Source organism: Oncorhynchus clarkii, chromosome 20, assembly GCF_045791955.1.
Source record: "Oncorhynchus clarkii lewisi isolate Uvic-CL-2024 chromosome 20, UVic_Ocla_1.0, whole genome shotgun sequence".
NCBI classification, from domain to species: domain Eukaryota; kingdom Metazoa; phylum Chordata; class Actinopteri; order Salmoniformes; family Salmonidae; genus Oncorhynchus; species Oncorhynchus clarkii.
The window spans coordinates 84,275,854-84,291,027 of record NC_092166.1 but is presented as its reverse complement, the minus strand read 5'-3'; the positions used below and the strand labels follow the sequence as shown (position 1 = coordinate 84,291,027).

The window sequence follows — 15,174 nt, the reverse complement described above, 5'->3', positions numbered from 1 at the left end:
CTCCTGACACTTTATATCAAACTACTGACCCTTCTTCCTGATACTTTATATCAAACTACTGACCCCTCCTCCTGATACTTTATATCAAACTACTGACCCCTTCTCCTGATACTTTATATCAAACTACTGACCCCTCCTGATACTTTATATCAAACTACCGACCCCCCCTCCTGATACTTTATATCAAACTACTGACTCCTCCTGATACTTTATATCAAACTACTGACCCCTTCTCCTGATACTTTATATCAAACTACTGACCCCTCCTCCTGATACTTTATAAACTACTGACCCCTCCTCCTGACACTTTATATCAAACTACTGACCCCTCCTCCTGATACTTTATAAACTACTGACCCCTCCTCCTGATACTTTATATCAAACTACTGACCCCTCCTCCTGATACTTTATAAACTACTGACCCCTCCTCCTGATACTTTATATCAAACTACTGACCCCTCCTCCTGATACTTTATATCAAACTACTGACCCCTCCTCCTGATACTTTATATCAAACTACTGACCCCCCCTCCTGATACTTTATATCAAACTACTGACCCCTCCTGATACTTTATATAAAACTACTGACCCCTCCTCCTGATACTTTATATCAAACTACTGACCCCTCCTCCTGACACTTTATATCAAACTACTGACCCCTCCTCCTGATACTTTATATCAAACTACTGACCCCTCCTCATGATACTTTATATCAAACTACTGACCCCTCCTGATACTTTATATCAAACTACTGACCCCTCCTCATGATACTTTATATCAAACTACTGACCCCTCCTGATACTTTATATTAAACTACTGAACACTCCTGATACTTTATATCAAACTACTGACCCCTCCTCATGATACTTTATATCAAACTACTGACCCCTCCTGATACTTTATAAACTACTGACCTCTTCTGATACTTTATATCAAACTACTGACCCCTCCTCATGATACTTTATATCAAACTACTGACCCCTCCTGATACTTTATAAACTACTGACCCCTCCTGATACTTTATATCAAACTACTGACCCCTCCTCCTGATACTTTATATCAAACTACTGACCCCTCCTCCTGATACTTTATATCAAACTACTGACCCCTCATCCTGATACTTTATATAAAACTACTGACCCCTCCTCCTGATACTTTATATCAAACTACTGACCCCTCCTGACACTTTATATCAAACTACTGACCCCTCCTCCTGATACTTTATATAAAACTACTGACCCCTCCTCCTGATACTTTATATCAAACTACTGACCCCTCCTCCTGACACTTTATATCAAACTACTGACCCCTCCTCCTGATACTTTATATCAAACTACTGACCCCTCCTCCTGATACTTTATATCAAACTACTGACCCCTTCTCCTGATACTTTATATCAAACTACTGACCCCTCCTGATACTTTATATCAAACTACTGACCCCCCTTCCTGATACTTTATATCAAACTACTGACTCCTCCTGATACTTTATATCAAACTACTGACCCCTCCTGATACTATATATCAAACTACTGACCCCTCCTCCTGATACTTTATAAACTACTGACCCCTCCTCCTGACACTTTATATCAAACTACTGACCCCTCCTCCTGATACTTTATAAACTACTGACCCCTCCTCCTGATACTTTATATCAAACTACTGACCCCTCCTCCTGATACTTTATATCAAACTACTGACCCCTCCTCCTGATACTTTATATCAAACTACTGATCCCTCCTCCTGATACTTTATATCAAACTACTGACCCCTCCTCCTGATACTTTATATCAAACTACTGATCCCCCCTCCTGATACTTTATATCAAACTACTGACCCCTCCTCCTGACACTTTATATCAAACTACTGACCCCTCTTCCTGATACTTTATATCAAACTACTAACCCCTCCTCCTGATACTTTATATCAAACTACTGACCCCTTCTCCTGATACTTTATATCAAACTACTGACCCCTCCTGATACTTTATATCAAACTACTGACCCCCCCTCCTGATACTTTATATCAAACTACTGACTCCTCCTGATACTTTATATCAAACTACTGACCCCTCCTGATACTTTATATCAAACTACTGACCCCTCCTCCTGATACTTTATAAACTACTGACCCCTCCTCCTGACACTTTATATCAAACTACTGACCCCTCCTCCTGATACTTTATATCAAACTACTGACCCCTCCTCCTGACACTTTATATCAAACTACTGACCCCTCCTCCTGACACTTTATATCAAACTACTGACCCCTCTTCCTGATACTTTATATCAAACTACTGACCCCTCCTGATACTTTATATCAAACTACTGACCCCTTCTCCTGATACTTTATATCAAACTACTGACCCCTCCTGATACTTTATATCAAACTACTGACCCCCCCTCCTGATACTTTATATCAAACTACTGACTCCTCCTGATACTTTATATCAAACTACTGACCCCTCCTGATACTTTATATCAAACTACTGACCCCTCCTCCTGATACTTTATAAACTACTGACCCCTCCTCCTGACACTTTATATCAAACTACTGACCCCTCCTCCTGATGCTTTATAAACTACTGACCCCTCCTCCTGATACTTTATATCAAACTACTGACCCCTCCTCCTGATACTTTATATCAAACTACTGACCCCTCCTCCTGATACTTTATATCAAACTACTGACCCCTCCTCCTGATACTTTATATCAAACTACTGACCCCTCCTCCTGATACTTTATATCAAACTACTGACCCCCACTCCTGATACTTTATATCAAACTACTGACCCCTCCTGATACTTTATATCAAACTACTGACCCCTCCTCCTGATACTTTATATCAAACTACTGACCCCTCCTCCTGACACTTTATATCAAACTACTGACCCCTCCTCCTGATACTTTATATCAAACTACTGACCCCTCCTCATGATACTTTATATCAAACTACTGACCCCTCCTGATACTTTATATCAAACTACTGACCCCTCCTCATGATACTTTATATCAAACTACTGACCCCTCCTGATACTTTATATCAAACTACTGAACACTCCTGATACTTTATATCAAACTACTGACCCCTCCTCATGATACTTTATATCAAACTACTGACCCCTCCTGATACTTTATAAACTACTGACCCCTCCTGATACTTTATATCAAACTACTGACCCCTCCTCCTGATACTTTATATCAAACTACTGACCCCTCCTCCTGATAATTTATATCAAACTACTGACCCCTCCTTCTGATACTTTATATAAAACTACTGACCCCTCCTCCTGATACTTTATATCAAACTACTGACCCCTCCTGACACTTTATATCAAACTACTGACCCCTCCTCCTGATACTTTATATAAAACTACTGACCCCTCCTCCTGATACTTTATATCAAACTACTGACCCCTCCTCTTGACACTTTATATCAAACTACTGACCCCTCCTCCTGACACTTTATATCAAACTACTGACCCTTCCTCCTGATACTTTATATCAAACTACTGACCCCTCCTCCTGATACTTTATATCAAACTACTGACCCCTTCTCCTGATACTTTATATCAAACTACTGACCCCTCCTGATACTTTATATCAAACTACTGACCCCCCTTCCTGATACTTTATATCAAACTACTGACTCCTCCTGATACTTTATATCAAACTACTGACCCCTCCTGATACTTTATATCAAACTACTGACCCCTCCTCCTGATACTTTATAAACTACTGACCCCTCCTCCTGACACTTTATATCAAACTACTGACCCCTCCTCCTGATACTTTATAAACTACTGACCCCTCCTCCTGATACTTTATATCAAACTACTGACCCCTCCTCCTGATACTTTATATCAAACTTCTGACCCCTCCTCCTGATACTTTATATCAAACTACTGATCCCTCCTCCTGATACTTTATATCAAACTACTGACCCCTCCTCCTGATACTTTATATCAAACTACTGACCCCCCCTCCTGATACTTTATATCAAACTACTGACCCCTCCTGATACTTTATATCAAACTACTGACCCCTCCTCCTGATACTTTATATCAAACTACTGACCCCTCCTGACACTTTATATCAAACTACTGACCCCTCCTCCTGTTACTTTATATCAAACTACTGACCCCTCCTCATGATACTTTATATCAAACTACTGACCCCTCCTCCTGACACTTTATATCAAACTACTGACCCCTCCTCCTGATACTTTATATCAAACTACTGACCCCTCCTCCTGATACTTTATATCAAACTACTGACCCCTCCTCCTGATACTTTATATCAAACTACTGACCCCTCCTCCTGATACTTTATATCAAACTACTGACCCCTCCTCCTGATACTTTATATCAAACTACTGACCCCCCCTCCTGATACTTTATATCAAACTACTGACTCCTCCTGATACTTTGTATCAAAATACTGACCCCTCCTGATACTTTATATCAAACTACTGACCCCTCCTCCTGATACTTTATAAACTACTGACCCCTCCTCCTGACACTTTATATCAAACTACTGACCCCTCGTCCTGATACTTTATATCGAACTACTGACCCCTACTCCTGACACTTTATATCAAACTACTGACCCCTCCTGATACTTTATATCAAACTACTGACCCCTCCTCCTGATACTTTATATCAAACTACTGACCCCTCCTCCTGATACTTTATATCAAACTACTGACCCCTCCTGACACTTTATATCAAACTACTGACCCCTCCTCCTGATACTTTATATCAAACTACTGACCCCTCCTCCTGATACTTTATATCAAACTACTGACCCCTCCTCCTGATACTTTATATCAAACTACTGACCCCTCCTCCTGATACTTTATATCAAACTACTGACCCCTCCTCCTGATACTTTATATAAAACTACTGACCCCTCCTGATACTTTATATCAAACTACTGACCCCTCCTGACACTTTATATCAAACAACTGACCCCTCCTCCTGACACTTTATATCAAACTACTGACCCCTCCTCCTGATACTTTGTATCAAACTACTGACCCCTCCTCCTGATACTTTATATCAAACTACTGACCCCTCCTCCTGATACTTTATATCAAACTACTGACCCCTCCTCCTGATACTTTATATCAAACTACTGACCCCTCCTCCTGATACTTTATATCAAACTACTGACCCCTCCTGACACTTTATATCAAACTACTGACCCCTCCTCCTGATACTTTATATCAAACTACTGACCCCTCCTCCTGATACTTTATATCAAACTACTGACCCCTCCTCCTGACACTTTATATCAAACTACTGACCCCTCCTCCTGACACTTTATATCAAACTACTGACCCCTCCTCCTGATACTTTATATCAAACTACTGACCCCTCCTCCTGATACTTTATATCAAACTACTGACCCCTTCTCCTGATACTTTATATCAAACTACTGACAACTCCTGATACTTTATATCAAACTACTGACCCCCCCTCCTGATACTTTATATCAAACTACTGACTCCTCCTGATACTTTATATCAAACTACTGACCCCTCCTGATACTTTATATCAAACTACTGACCCCTCCTCCTGATACTTTATAAACTACTGACCCCTCCTCCTGACACTTTATATCAAACTACTGACCCCTCCTCCTGATACTTTATAAACTACTGACCCCTCCTCCTGATACTTTACATCAAACTACTGACCCCTCCTCCTGACACTTTATATCAAACTACTGACCCCTCCTCCTGATACTTTATATCAAACTAATTACCCCTCCTCCTGATACTTTATATCAAACTACTGACCCCTCCTCCTGATACTTTATATCAAACTACTGACCCCCCCTCCTGATACTTTATATCAAACTACTGACCCCTCCTGATACTTTATATCAAACTACTGACCCCTCCTCCTGATACTTTATATCAAACTACTGACCCCTCCTCATGATACTTTATATAAAACTACTGACCCCTCCTGATACTTTATATCAAACTACAGACCCCTCCTCATGATACTTTATATCAAACTACTGACCCCTCCTCATGATACTTTATATCAAACTACTGACCCCTCCTGATACTTTATATCAAACTACTGAACACTCCTGATACTTTATATCAAACTACTGACCCCTCCTCATGATACTTTATATCAAACTACTGACCCCTTCTGATACTTTATAAACTACTGACCTCTCCTGATACTTTATATCAAACTACTGACCCCTCCTCATGATACTTTATATCAAACTACTGACCCCTCCTGATACTTTATAAACTACTGACCCCTCCTGATACTTTATATCAAACTACTGACCCCTCCTCCTGATACTTTATATCAAACTACTGACCCCTCCTCCTGATACTTTATATCAAACTACTGACCCCTCCTCCTGATACTTTATATCAAACTACTGACCCCTCCTCCTGATACTTTATATCAAACTACTGACCCCTCCTGACACTTTATATCAAACTACTGACCCCTCCTCCTGATACTTTATATAAAACTACTGACCCCTCCTCCTGATACTTTATATCAAACTACTGCCCCCTCCTCTTGACACTTTATATCAAACTACTGACCCCTCCTCCTGACACTTTATATCAAACTACTGACCCCTCCTCCTGATACTTTATATCAAACTACTGACCCCTCCTCCTGATACTTTATATCAAACTACTGACCCCTTCTCCTGATACTTTATATCAAACTACTGACCCCTCCTCATGACACTTTATATCAAACTACTGACCCCTCCTGATACTTTATATCAAACTACTGACCCCTCCTCATGATACTTTATATCAAACTACTGACCCCTCCTCATGATACTTTATATCAAACTACTGAACCCTCCTCATGATACTTTATATCAAACTACTGACCCCTCCTGATACTTTATATCAAACTACTGACCCCTCCTCCTTACACTTTATATCAAACTACTGAACCCTCCTGATACTTTATATCAAACTACTGAACCCTCCTCCTGATACTTTATATCAAACTACTGAACCCTCCTGATACTTTATATCAAACTACTGACCCCTCCTGATACTTTATATCAAACTACTGAACCCTCCTGATACTTTATATCAAACTACTGAACCCTCCTGATACTTTATATCAAACTACTGACCCCTCCTCCTGATACTTTATATCAAACTACTGACCCCTCCTCCTGATACTTTATATCAAACTACTGACCCCTCCTCCTGATACTTTATATCAAACTACTGAACCCTCCTGATACTTTATATCTGTGGGAGTGGTTTCAGTGTGAGTAAACTCTCTGTCCCCTATCTCTATCCCAAAAGGCACCCTATTCCCTATGTAGTGCAGTACTTTGGACCCGGGACATAGGCCCATAGGACAGTAGTGCACCATTTAGGGAACAAGGGGCCCATAAACAGCCCGATGCTTTAAAGATTTTAAGCAGTTTGTGACCATGAGGCAGATCCACACAACTACGTGTCTTTAAACCAGTCATCTAGCTATGTCCCTTACCATCTCAAATCAAATCAAATCTAATTGTATTAGTCACATGTGCCGAATACAACTGTGAAATGCTTACTTACAAGCCCTTAACCAACAATACAGCTGTTTAGTAGCCCCTTGGACCTAGACTTGGATCTCCGGTGCAGCTTGCCGTGCAGTAGCAGAGAGAACAGTCTATGACTCGGGTGGCTGGATTCTTTGACAATTGCTGTCCACTTTCATTCTGGAGGATTTTCTATGAAACAACCTTCCTTTTATCAGAGTTTTGCATATGTGTGTGTGTGTGTGTGTGTGTGTGTGTGTGTGTGTGTGTGTGTGTGTGCGTGTGCGTGTGCGTGTGTGTGTGTGTGTGTGTGTGTGTGTGTGTGTGCGTGCGTGCGTGTGTGCGTGTGTGCGTGTGCGTGTGTGTGTGTGTGTGTGTGTGTGTGTGTGTGTGTGTGTGCGTGTGTGTGTGTGTGTGTGTGTGCGCGTGCGTGCTTGCGTGTGCGTGTGTGTGTGTGTGCGTGTGTGTGTGTGTGTGTGTGTGTGTGTGTGCGTGCGTGTGTGTGTGTGTGTGCGTGCGTGTGTGTGTGTGTGTGCGTGTGTGTGTGTGTGTGTGTGTGTGCGCGTGTGCGTGTGTGCGTGTGTGTGCGTGCTTGCGTGTGTGTGCGTGTGTGTGTGCGTGTGCGTGCGTGCTTGCGTGTGTGTGTGTGTGTGTGTGCGTGTGCGTGCGTGCTTGCGTGTGTGCGTGCGTGCGTGCTTGCGTGTGTGTGTGTGTGTGTGTGTGTAGCCTAAATTCTATGAATCAACATTTGTAAAACAGGACTTTCCTGCTTTAATAATAAACTACAAATGAAGGAGTGAGTTGAGTTTTTACATTCACATGATGAAATGTTTTGGTGTAACTCCGTGTCTGAAGTCTGAACTCAGGAAGCTGGAGTGGAATCAACAGCGCAGCCTTTGTTTTCAGATTATGACGGTAGGTGAAATTAAATGTGTCCTAACTCATAGGCAACCCAGGCCCACTACACTAGCAGTAGAATTTATACAAAGCCATATTGCAACCTTTGGGAGCTGTTTCTCATGCCATAGAAGGCAGGGTCTTTGATTACAATGAAATATCACTCCTCCAGTTTATCTGGGATTCACATGGTATCCTGTTAACTGTATGTGACGCACTACTGGTCCTGGTCAAGGTCAAGGTTAGTGCACTACTGGTCCTGATCAAGGTCAAGGTTAGTGCACTACTGGTCCTGGCCAAGGTCAAGGTTAGTACACTACTGGTCCTGGCCAAGGTTAGTGCACTACTGGTCCTGGCCAAGGTCAAGGTTAGTGCACTATTGGTCCTGGTGAAGGTTAGTGCACTTCTGGTCCTGGTGAAGGTTAGTGCTCTCTTGGTCCTGGTCCTGGTCAAGGTTAGTGCACTACTGGTCCTGGTCAATGTTAGTGCACTATTGGTCCTGGTCAAGGTTAGTGCTCTCTTGGTCCTGGTCCTGGTCAAGGTTAGTGCACTACTGGTCCTGGTCAAGGTTAGTGCACTACTGGTCCTGTTCAAGGTTAGTGCTCTACTGGTCAAGATTAGTGCACTTCTGGTACTGGTCCTGGTCAAGGTTAGTGCACTACTAGTCAAGGTTAGTGCACTACCGGTCCTGGTTCTGGTCAAGGTTAGTGCACTATTGGTCCTGGTCCCGATCAAGGTTAGTGCTCTACTGGTCCTGGTCCTGGTGAAGGTTAGTGAACTACTGGTCCTGGTCCTGGTGAAGGTTAGTGCACTACTGGTCCTGGTCCTGCTCAAGGTTAGTGCACTACTGGTCCTGGTCCTGGTGAAGGTTAGTGCACTACTGGTCCTGGTCCCGATCAAGGTTAGTGCACTACTTGTCCTGGTCAAGGTAGGGCACTATTGGTCCAGGTGAAGGTTATGGCTATACTGGTCCTGGTGAAGGTTAGTGCTCTATTGGTCCTGGTCAAGGTTAGTACACTACTGGTCCTGGTCCCGGTGCAGGTTAGTGCTCTACTGGTCCTGGTCAAGGTTAGTGCACTACTGGTCCTGGTCCTGGTCAAGGTTAGTGCACTACTGGTCCTGGTCAATGTTAGTGCACTATTGGTCCTGGTCAAGGTTAGTGCTCTCTTGGTCCTGGTCCTGGTCAAGGTTAGTGCACTACTGGTCCTGGTCAAGGTTAGTGCACTACTGGTCCTGTTCAAGGTTAGTGCTCTACTGGTCAAGATTAGTGCACTTCTGGTACTGGTCCTGGTCAAGGTTAGTGCACTACTAGTCAAGGTTAGTGCACTACCGGTCCTGGTTCTGGTCAAGGTTAGTGCACTATTGGTCCTGGTCCCGATCAAGGTTAGTGCTCTACTGGTCCTGGTCCTGGTGAAGGTTAGTGAACTACTGGTCCTGGTCCTGGTGAAGGTTAGTGCACTACTGGTCCTGGTCCTGCTCAAGGTTAGTGCACTACTGGTCCTGGTCCTGGTGAAGGTTAGTGCACTACTGGTCCTGGTCCCGATCAAGGTTAGTGCACTACTTGTCCTGGTCAAGGTAGGGCACTATTGGTCCAGGTGAAGGTTATGGCTATACTGGTCCTGGTGAAGGTTAGTGCTCTATTGGTCCTGGTCAAGGTTAGTACACTACTGGTCCTGGTCCCGGTGCAGGTTAGTGCTCTACTGGTCCTGGTCAAGGTTAGTGCACTACTGGTCCTGGTCCTGGTCAAGGTTAGTGCACTACTGGTCCTGGTCCTGGTGAAGGTTAGTGCACTACTGGTCCTGGTCAAGGTTAGTGCACTACTGGTCCTGGTCCTGGTCAAGGTTATGGCTATACTGGTCCTGGTGAAGGTTAGTGCTCTACTGGTCCTGGCCAAGGTCAAGGTTAGTACACTATTGGTCCTGGTCAATGTTAGTGCACTACTGGTCCTGGTCAAGGTTAGTGCTCTACTGGTCCTGGTCAAGGTTAGTGCTCTACTGGTCCTGGTCAATGTTAGTGCACTACTGGTCCTGGTCAATGTTAGTGCACTACTGGTCCTGGTCAATGTTAGTGCACTACTGGTCCTGGTCAATGTTAGTGCACTACTGGTCCTGGTCAATGTTAGTGCACTACTGGTCCTGGTCCTGGTCTTGGTTAGTGCACTAATGGTCCTGGTCAATGTTAGTGCACTACTGGTCCTGGTCCTGGTCAAGGTTAGTGCACTACTGGTCCTGGTCAATGTTAGTGCACTACTGGTCCTGGTCAATGTTAGTGCACTACTGGTCCTGGTCCTGGTCTTGGTTAGTGCACTACTGGTCCTGGTCAATGTTAATGCACTACTGGTCCTGGTCCTGGTCAAGGTTAGTGCACTACTGGTCCTGGTCAAGGTTAGTGCTCTACTGGTCCGGGTCAAGGTTAGTGCACTACTGGTCCTGGTCATGGTAAGTGTTCTACTGGTCCTGGTCAAGGTTAGTGCTCTACTGGTCTGGGTCAAGGTTAGTGCACTACTGGTCCTGGTCAAGGTTAGTGCTCTACTGGTCCGGGTCAAGGTTAGTGCACTACTGGTCCTGGTCAAGGTTAGTGCTCTACTGGTAATGGTCAAGGTTACTGCTCTACTGGTCCTGGTCAAGGTTAGTGCACTAAACAGGGAGCAAGCTCTAATGTTAATGTCTTGACATTACAGTCATTTAGAAGATGCTCTTATCCAGAGAAACTCCCAGGAGCAATTAGGGTTACGTGCCTTGCTCAAGGGCACATCGATAGATGTTTCACGTAGGGGATTCGAACCGGCAACCTTTCAGTTACTGGCCCAATGCTCTTGATCGCTAGGCTACCTGCCGTCCCCGGCTGGTTTTATGTTATGAAAATACCCTTTTTTGTGTCTGTTTGTTTTTAATAGGAACTTCAGTCTCAATTTACTGTTCAAATTTAGAGTAGTAGAATACACAAAAGGTGTGAGTTTGAAATTTGGTTGTGCATCAGCAGTTTTTCCTCTGGTTTTGTCAGTCACTGACAGTCTCTCAATTAGCCATGTTAGCTAGCTATTTTTTTTTAGATTGGTAAGTTAGTCTAGCCAGTTATCTAAACTTGTGGTTATCATGGCTGAATACCGACATGGCACGCAGGGCACGTGCCCAGGGGCCCTGACCTCCAGAGGGCCCTGACCTCCAGAGGGCCCTGACCTCCAGAGGGCCCTGACCTCCAGGGGCCCTGACCTCCAGAGGGCCTGCATTGTTATCATTAACGTGGCATAAGTCATGGCAAAACATGTAGAATTTCAGAACATTTCCTTTAAAACTGCAAAAAAAAAAATTTGCCGCACGGCTAATTGAGTAGAATTGCATGAATTTTTAAAAATAAAATTGCACAAACAAAATCGCCGCCCCAATGGCAAAACCTGTAGAACAAACAGAAAACCTGCTTTAAAACTGCAACGTTTGGGATCTATGGATTAAGAATGAACCTGAACTAATGGTGTTGACTGTGATTTGTCATGGGCTGGAGCTCCCTGTATGACATTGTTGTCTTGTCGACTGTGTTTGTTGTGTCTGTTCAGATTTTTGGTGTTATTTTTGTGTGAAAAAATGTACGAAATGATTAGGTGACTTTGGGACGTCACTAACAATGCTACGTTCTTGGAACTAAGGTTTTCTTTCACCCACCAACATTTAGCCAGATTAAAGGATTGCTACATTTAAACTTGTTGCATTGTTAAACCAATAATTCACTGGACAAGGGTCTCTCAGTCCATTCACTATGCAGTGTCAGCTTCCAACTGACACGCACAGTTACTTATGATGTCATGGATGGCTGAGGCAGCAGGTAGGTCCTACCTATCGAAGTAAGAGATCCTTCATCTTCACACGGCATATCATGTTTAGCCTACTAAGTGTACTAAGAATGTATGACCTGTAGGTTTAGAGTTCAGTGATAATATAAAGTCTGTTATTGGTCATTAAGAGCCAACAATTTGAGAAAGTCGGTTTCCCTGTCAGTTATGTGCTTGCAAAATTGGTGCGCAGAAACCACTTCAATGAACACGACCGTTTAGGGATTTATTTTTTTTCATCGGGAAAATAAGAAATAGCTGTTGCCCAGTGTGTGTCAAACTCTTCTGCTATTGCGCCACTTTGTTAGTACATTCTTGTAGGGATTGGTAAGGGTTTTACATCAGATAAGTCCTTGCATGGTCTTTTCACGTGAAAGAGCCTTTATAAGGAGTTCAGTCAAAACTCTGGCACTTTCAGACGCGAGAATAAACGTTGAGGAACTATCTGTAGTGTCCGACAATACTAGTGGCCATCAAAAATGGCAGCATACTCATTACCGGAGGGATTCTCCGATTTTGACATGTTTGCATTCGGTTCAGCTCTTCTTGTTGGGGGTAAGTGAAATATTTTATGGTAAAAATTTGAAAGAAAAGCTGTTATTTGCGTTAGCGAAATGGCATCCAGATGGAGATGGGATTTTAAAGAGATCTTAAGGGACAGGTCTACTGATTTGAAAGAGATCTTAAAGGGACAGGTCTACTGATTTTAAAGAGATCTTAAAGGGACAGCTCTACTGATTTTAAAGAGATCTTAAAGAGACAGGTCTACTGATTTTAAAGAGATCTTAAAGGGACAGGTCTACTGATTTTAAAGAGATCTTAAAGGGACAGGTCTACTGATTTGAAAGAGATCTTAAAGGGACATGCCTACTGATTTTAAAGAGATCTTAAAGGGACAGCTCTACTGATTTTAAAGAGATCTTAAAGAGACAGGTCTACTGATTTTAAAGAGATCTTAAAGAGACAGGTCTACTGATTTTAAAAAGATCTTAAAGGGACAGCTCTACTGATTTTAAAGAGATCTTAAAGGGACAGGTCTACTGATTTTAAAGAGATCTTAAAGAGACAGGTCTACTGATTTTAAAAAGATCTTAAAGGGACAGCTCTACTGATTTTAAAGAGATCTTAAAGGGACAGGTCTACTGATTTTAAAGAGATCTTAAAGGGACAGGTCTCCTGATTTTAAAGAGATCTTAAAGGGACAGGTCTACTGATTTTAAATCATGCCAAGATTGTCACTGGAAGATGTGAATAATCCACAAGGATTTGAAGATGCGGTTCTGTAAGGTTGACATGTGAAATAGTAAAATAAAAGTCTGTGTAGATAAAATTAAATGATTTCTGGCATTATAATATCCTATTAACATATAGGCTATATAACTTAACTGAAATGTTAAACGTCCATTTTTAGTCTTTGTCTCCCCCCCCCCCCCCCCATGATGATTTCTCTTCTTTCCACGTGTCTTTTAGGTCTTGTCGGATTCTTCCTCAACGCCGTTTCAATATTGGCCTATATTAGCGTAAAGCAAATGCGAACTCCCAGTAACTTCCTTGTCTTTAACCTCGCCGTGGCTGACATTATGCTCAATACAACCGGCCTGATCGCTGCATACGCCAGCTTATCGTACAGGTATAAATGATTATCCTTTGACGCTGCATTAACGCCCGTGGAGGTTTCCTGACTTATGTGTACAATAGTTGTTGTTAAAACGCTCTTATGCGTTTGATCAAATATTTGTTTTAGAGACAGGACATCAGGACAAATCGTTCTAGTGAGGCACACTTTTTTTTCCATGTATATCTGAATAGCTATGATGGATAGATCGTTTACTACACAAAGCTGTAATGTTAGTGTGTGTGATCATGACTTTATAGTTCAACTGAATAGAACCACAAGTCAAAGTAGGTGTATTTGGTATAACAATTAGCTGCGAAATGAGTCATCATGTTTATGTAGGAATGTAGCCATTCTGAAACCGGTTTATGCCTGATTGGATTAGAAACACTAAGGCTGAGTTTACACAGGCAGCCCAATTCTGATCTTTGGCCAATAATTGGCCTTTTGTTCCAATCAGATCAGATCTCTTGCCAATAATCGGACAAAAGATCAGAATTGGGCTGCCTGTGTAAACGCAGCCTAAATGCGCTCCTCTCTTCTCGTCACCCTAGACACTGGCCCTGGGGTCAAGACGGATGTAGCAACCACGCCGTCATAGGGATGACAGCAGTTCTGGCCTCCATCAGTTTCCTGGCTACCATCGCCTGGGACAGATATCACCAATATGTCACCAGTGGGTAGTATCCTATATTATAGCTTTATCTATATACATCTACAAATCTACAAACATATTCTTGAAAAATGTTAAATAAATATAACAACGTTATTTTGTTCCAGATCAGAAGCTGTTTTGGAGCACGGCCTGGACTTTTTCTATCATTATCTGGGGGTTGGCCATCTTCTGGGCGGCCGTCCCTCTGACTGGATGGGGAGTGTATGACTTTGAGCCAATGAGGACGTGCTGCACTCTAGACTACACCAAAGGAGACAAGTAGGCTACATTTTAAAGTGGAACTGACAAGCGTTTCATCATAATCATAATATCAGTCAAAAAAATGATCATACTCCCAGTTTATCCAACTTTAGAAGAGGTTTTAAAAATAGGTTCTATTCGACTCAACGTTCCCCAACAACTCAAGGCGTTGTTGGGGAAATCGATGGATGCAGTTCAATGCATGATTCATATAATTCCCCAATACAGTTCTTGCTATTCCCCAAAAAATATTGCTATCAGGTTGTAAATCCCATCTGGCACATTGTTTGCTGCCTGCATTCGGGATGCACTGTTTCACTTTCCATTACTAAATATTTTGGCTAGCATTAGTTGTTGATCTTTATTGTTGTTGATG

At 42.6% G+C, this 15,174-nt stretch overlaps 1 protein-coding gene across 1 annotated transcript in view; it reads left to right on the top strand.

Annotated features, from left to right (window-relative positions):
- Positions 1-12,677: 12,677 nt before the first annotated feature.
- LOC139375732 (RPE-retinal G protein-coupled receptor-like) overlaps positions 12,678-15,174 on the top strand; it is a 9,229-nt gene continuing 6,732 nt past the window's right edge. The window contains exons 1-4 of the mRNA XM_071117547.1: positions 12,678-12,822; positions 13,738-13,897; positions 14,437-14,558; positions 14,663-14,816. Of these exons, the coding sequence (XP_070973648.1) occupies positions 12,747-12,822; positions 13,738-13,897; positions 14,437-14,558; positions 14,663-14,816 (512 nt within the window). The 5' untranslated portion in view covers positions 12,678-12,746. The remainder of the gene's footprint in view (positions 12,823-13,737; positions 13,898-14,436; positions 14,559-14,662; positions 14,817-15,174) is intronic.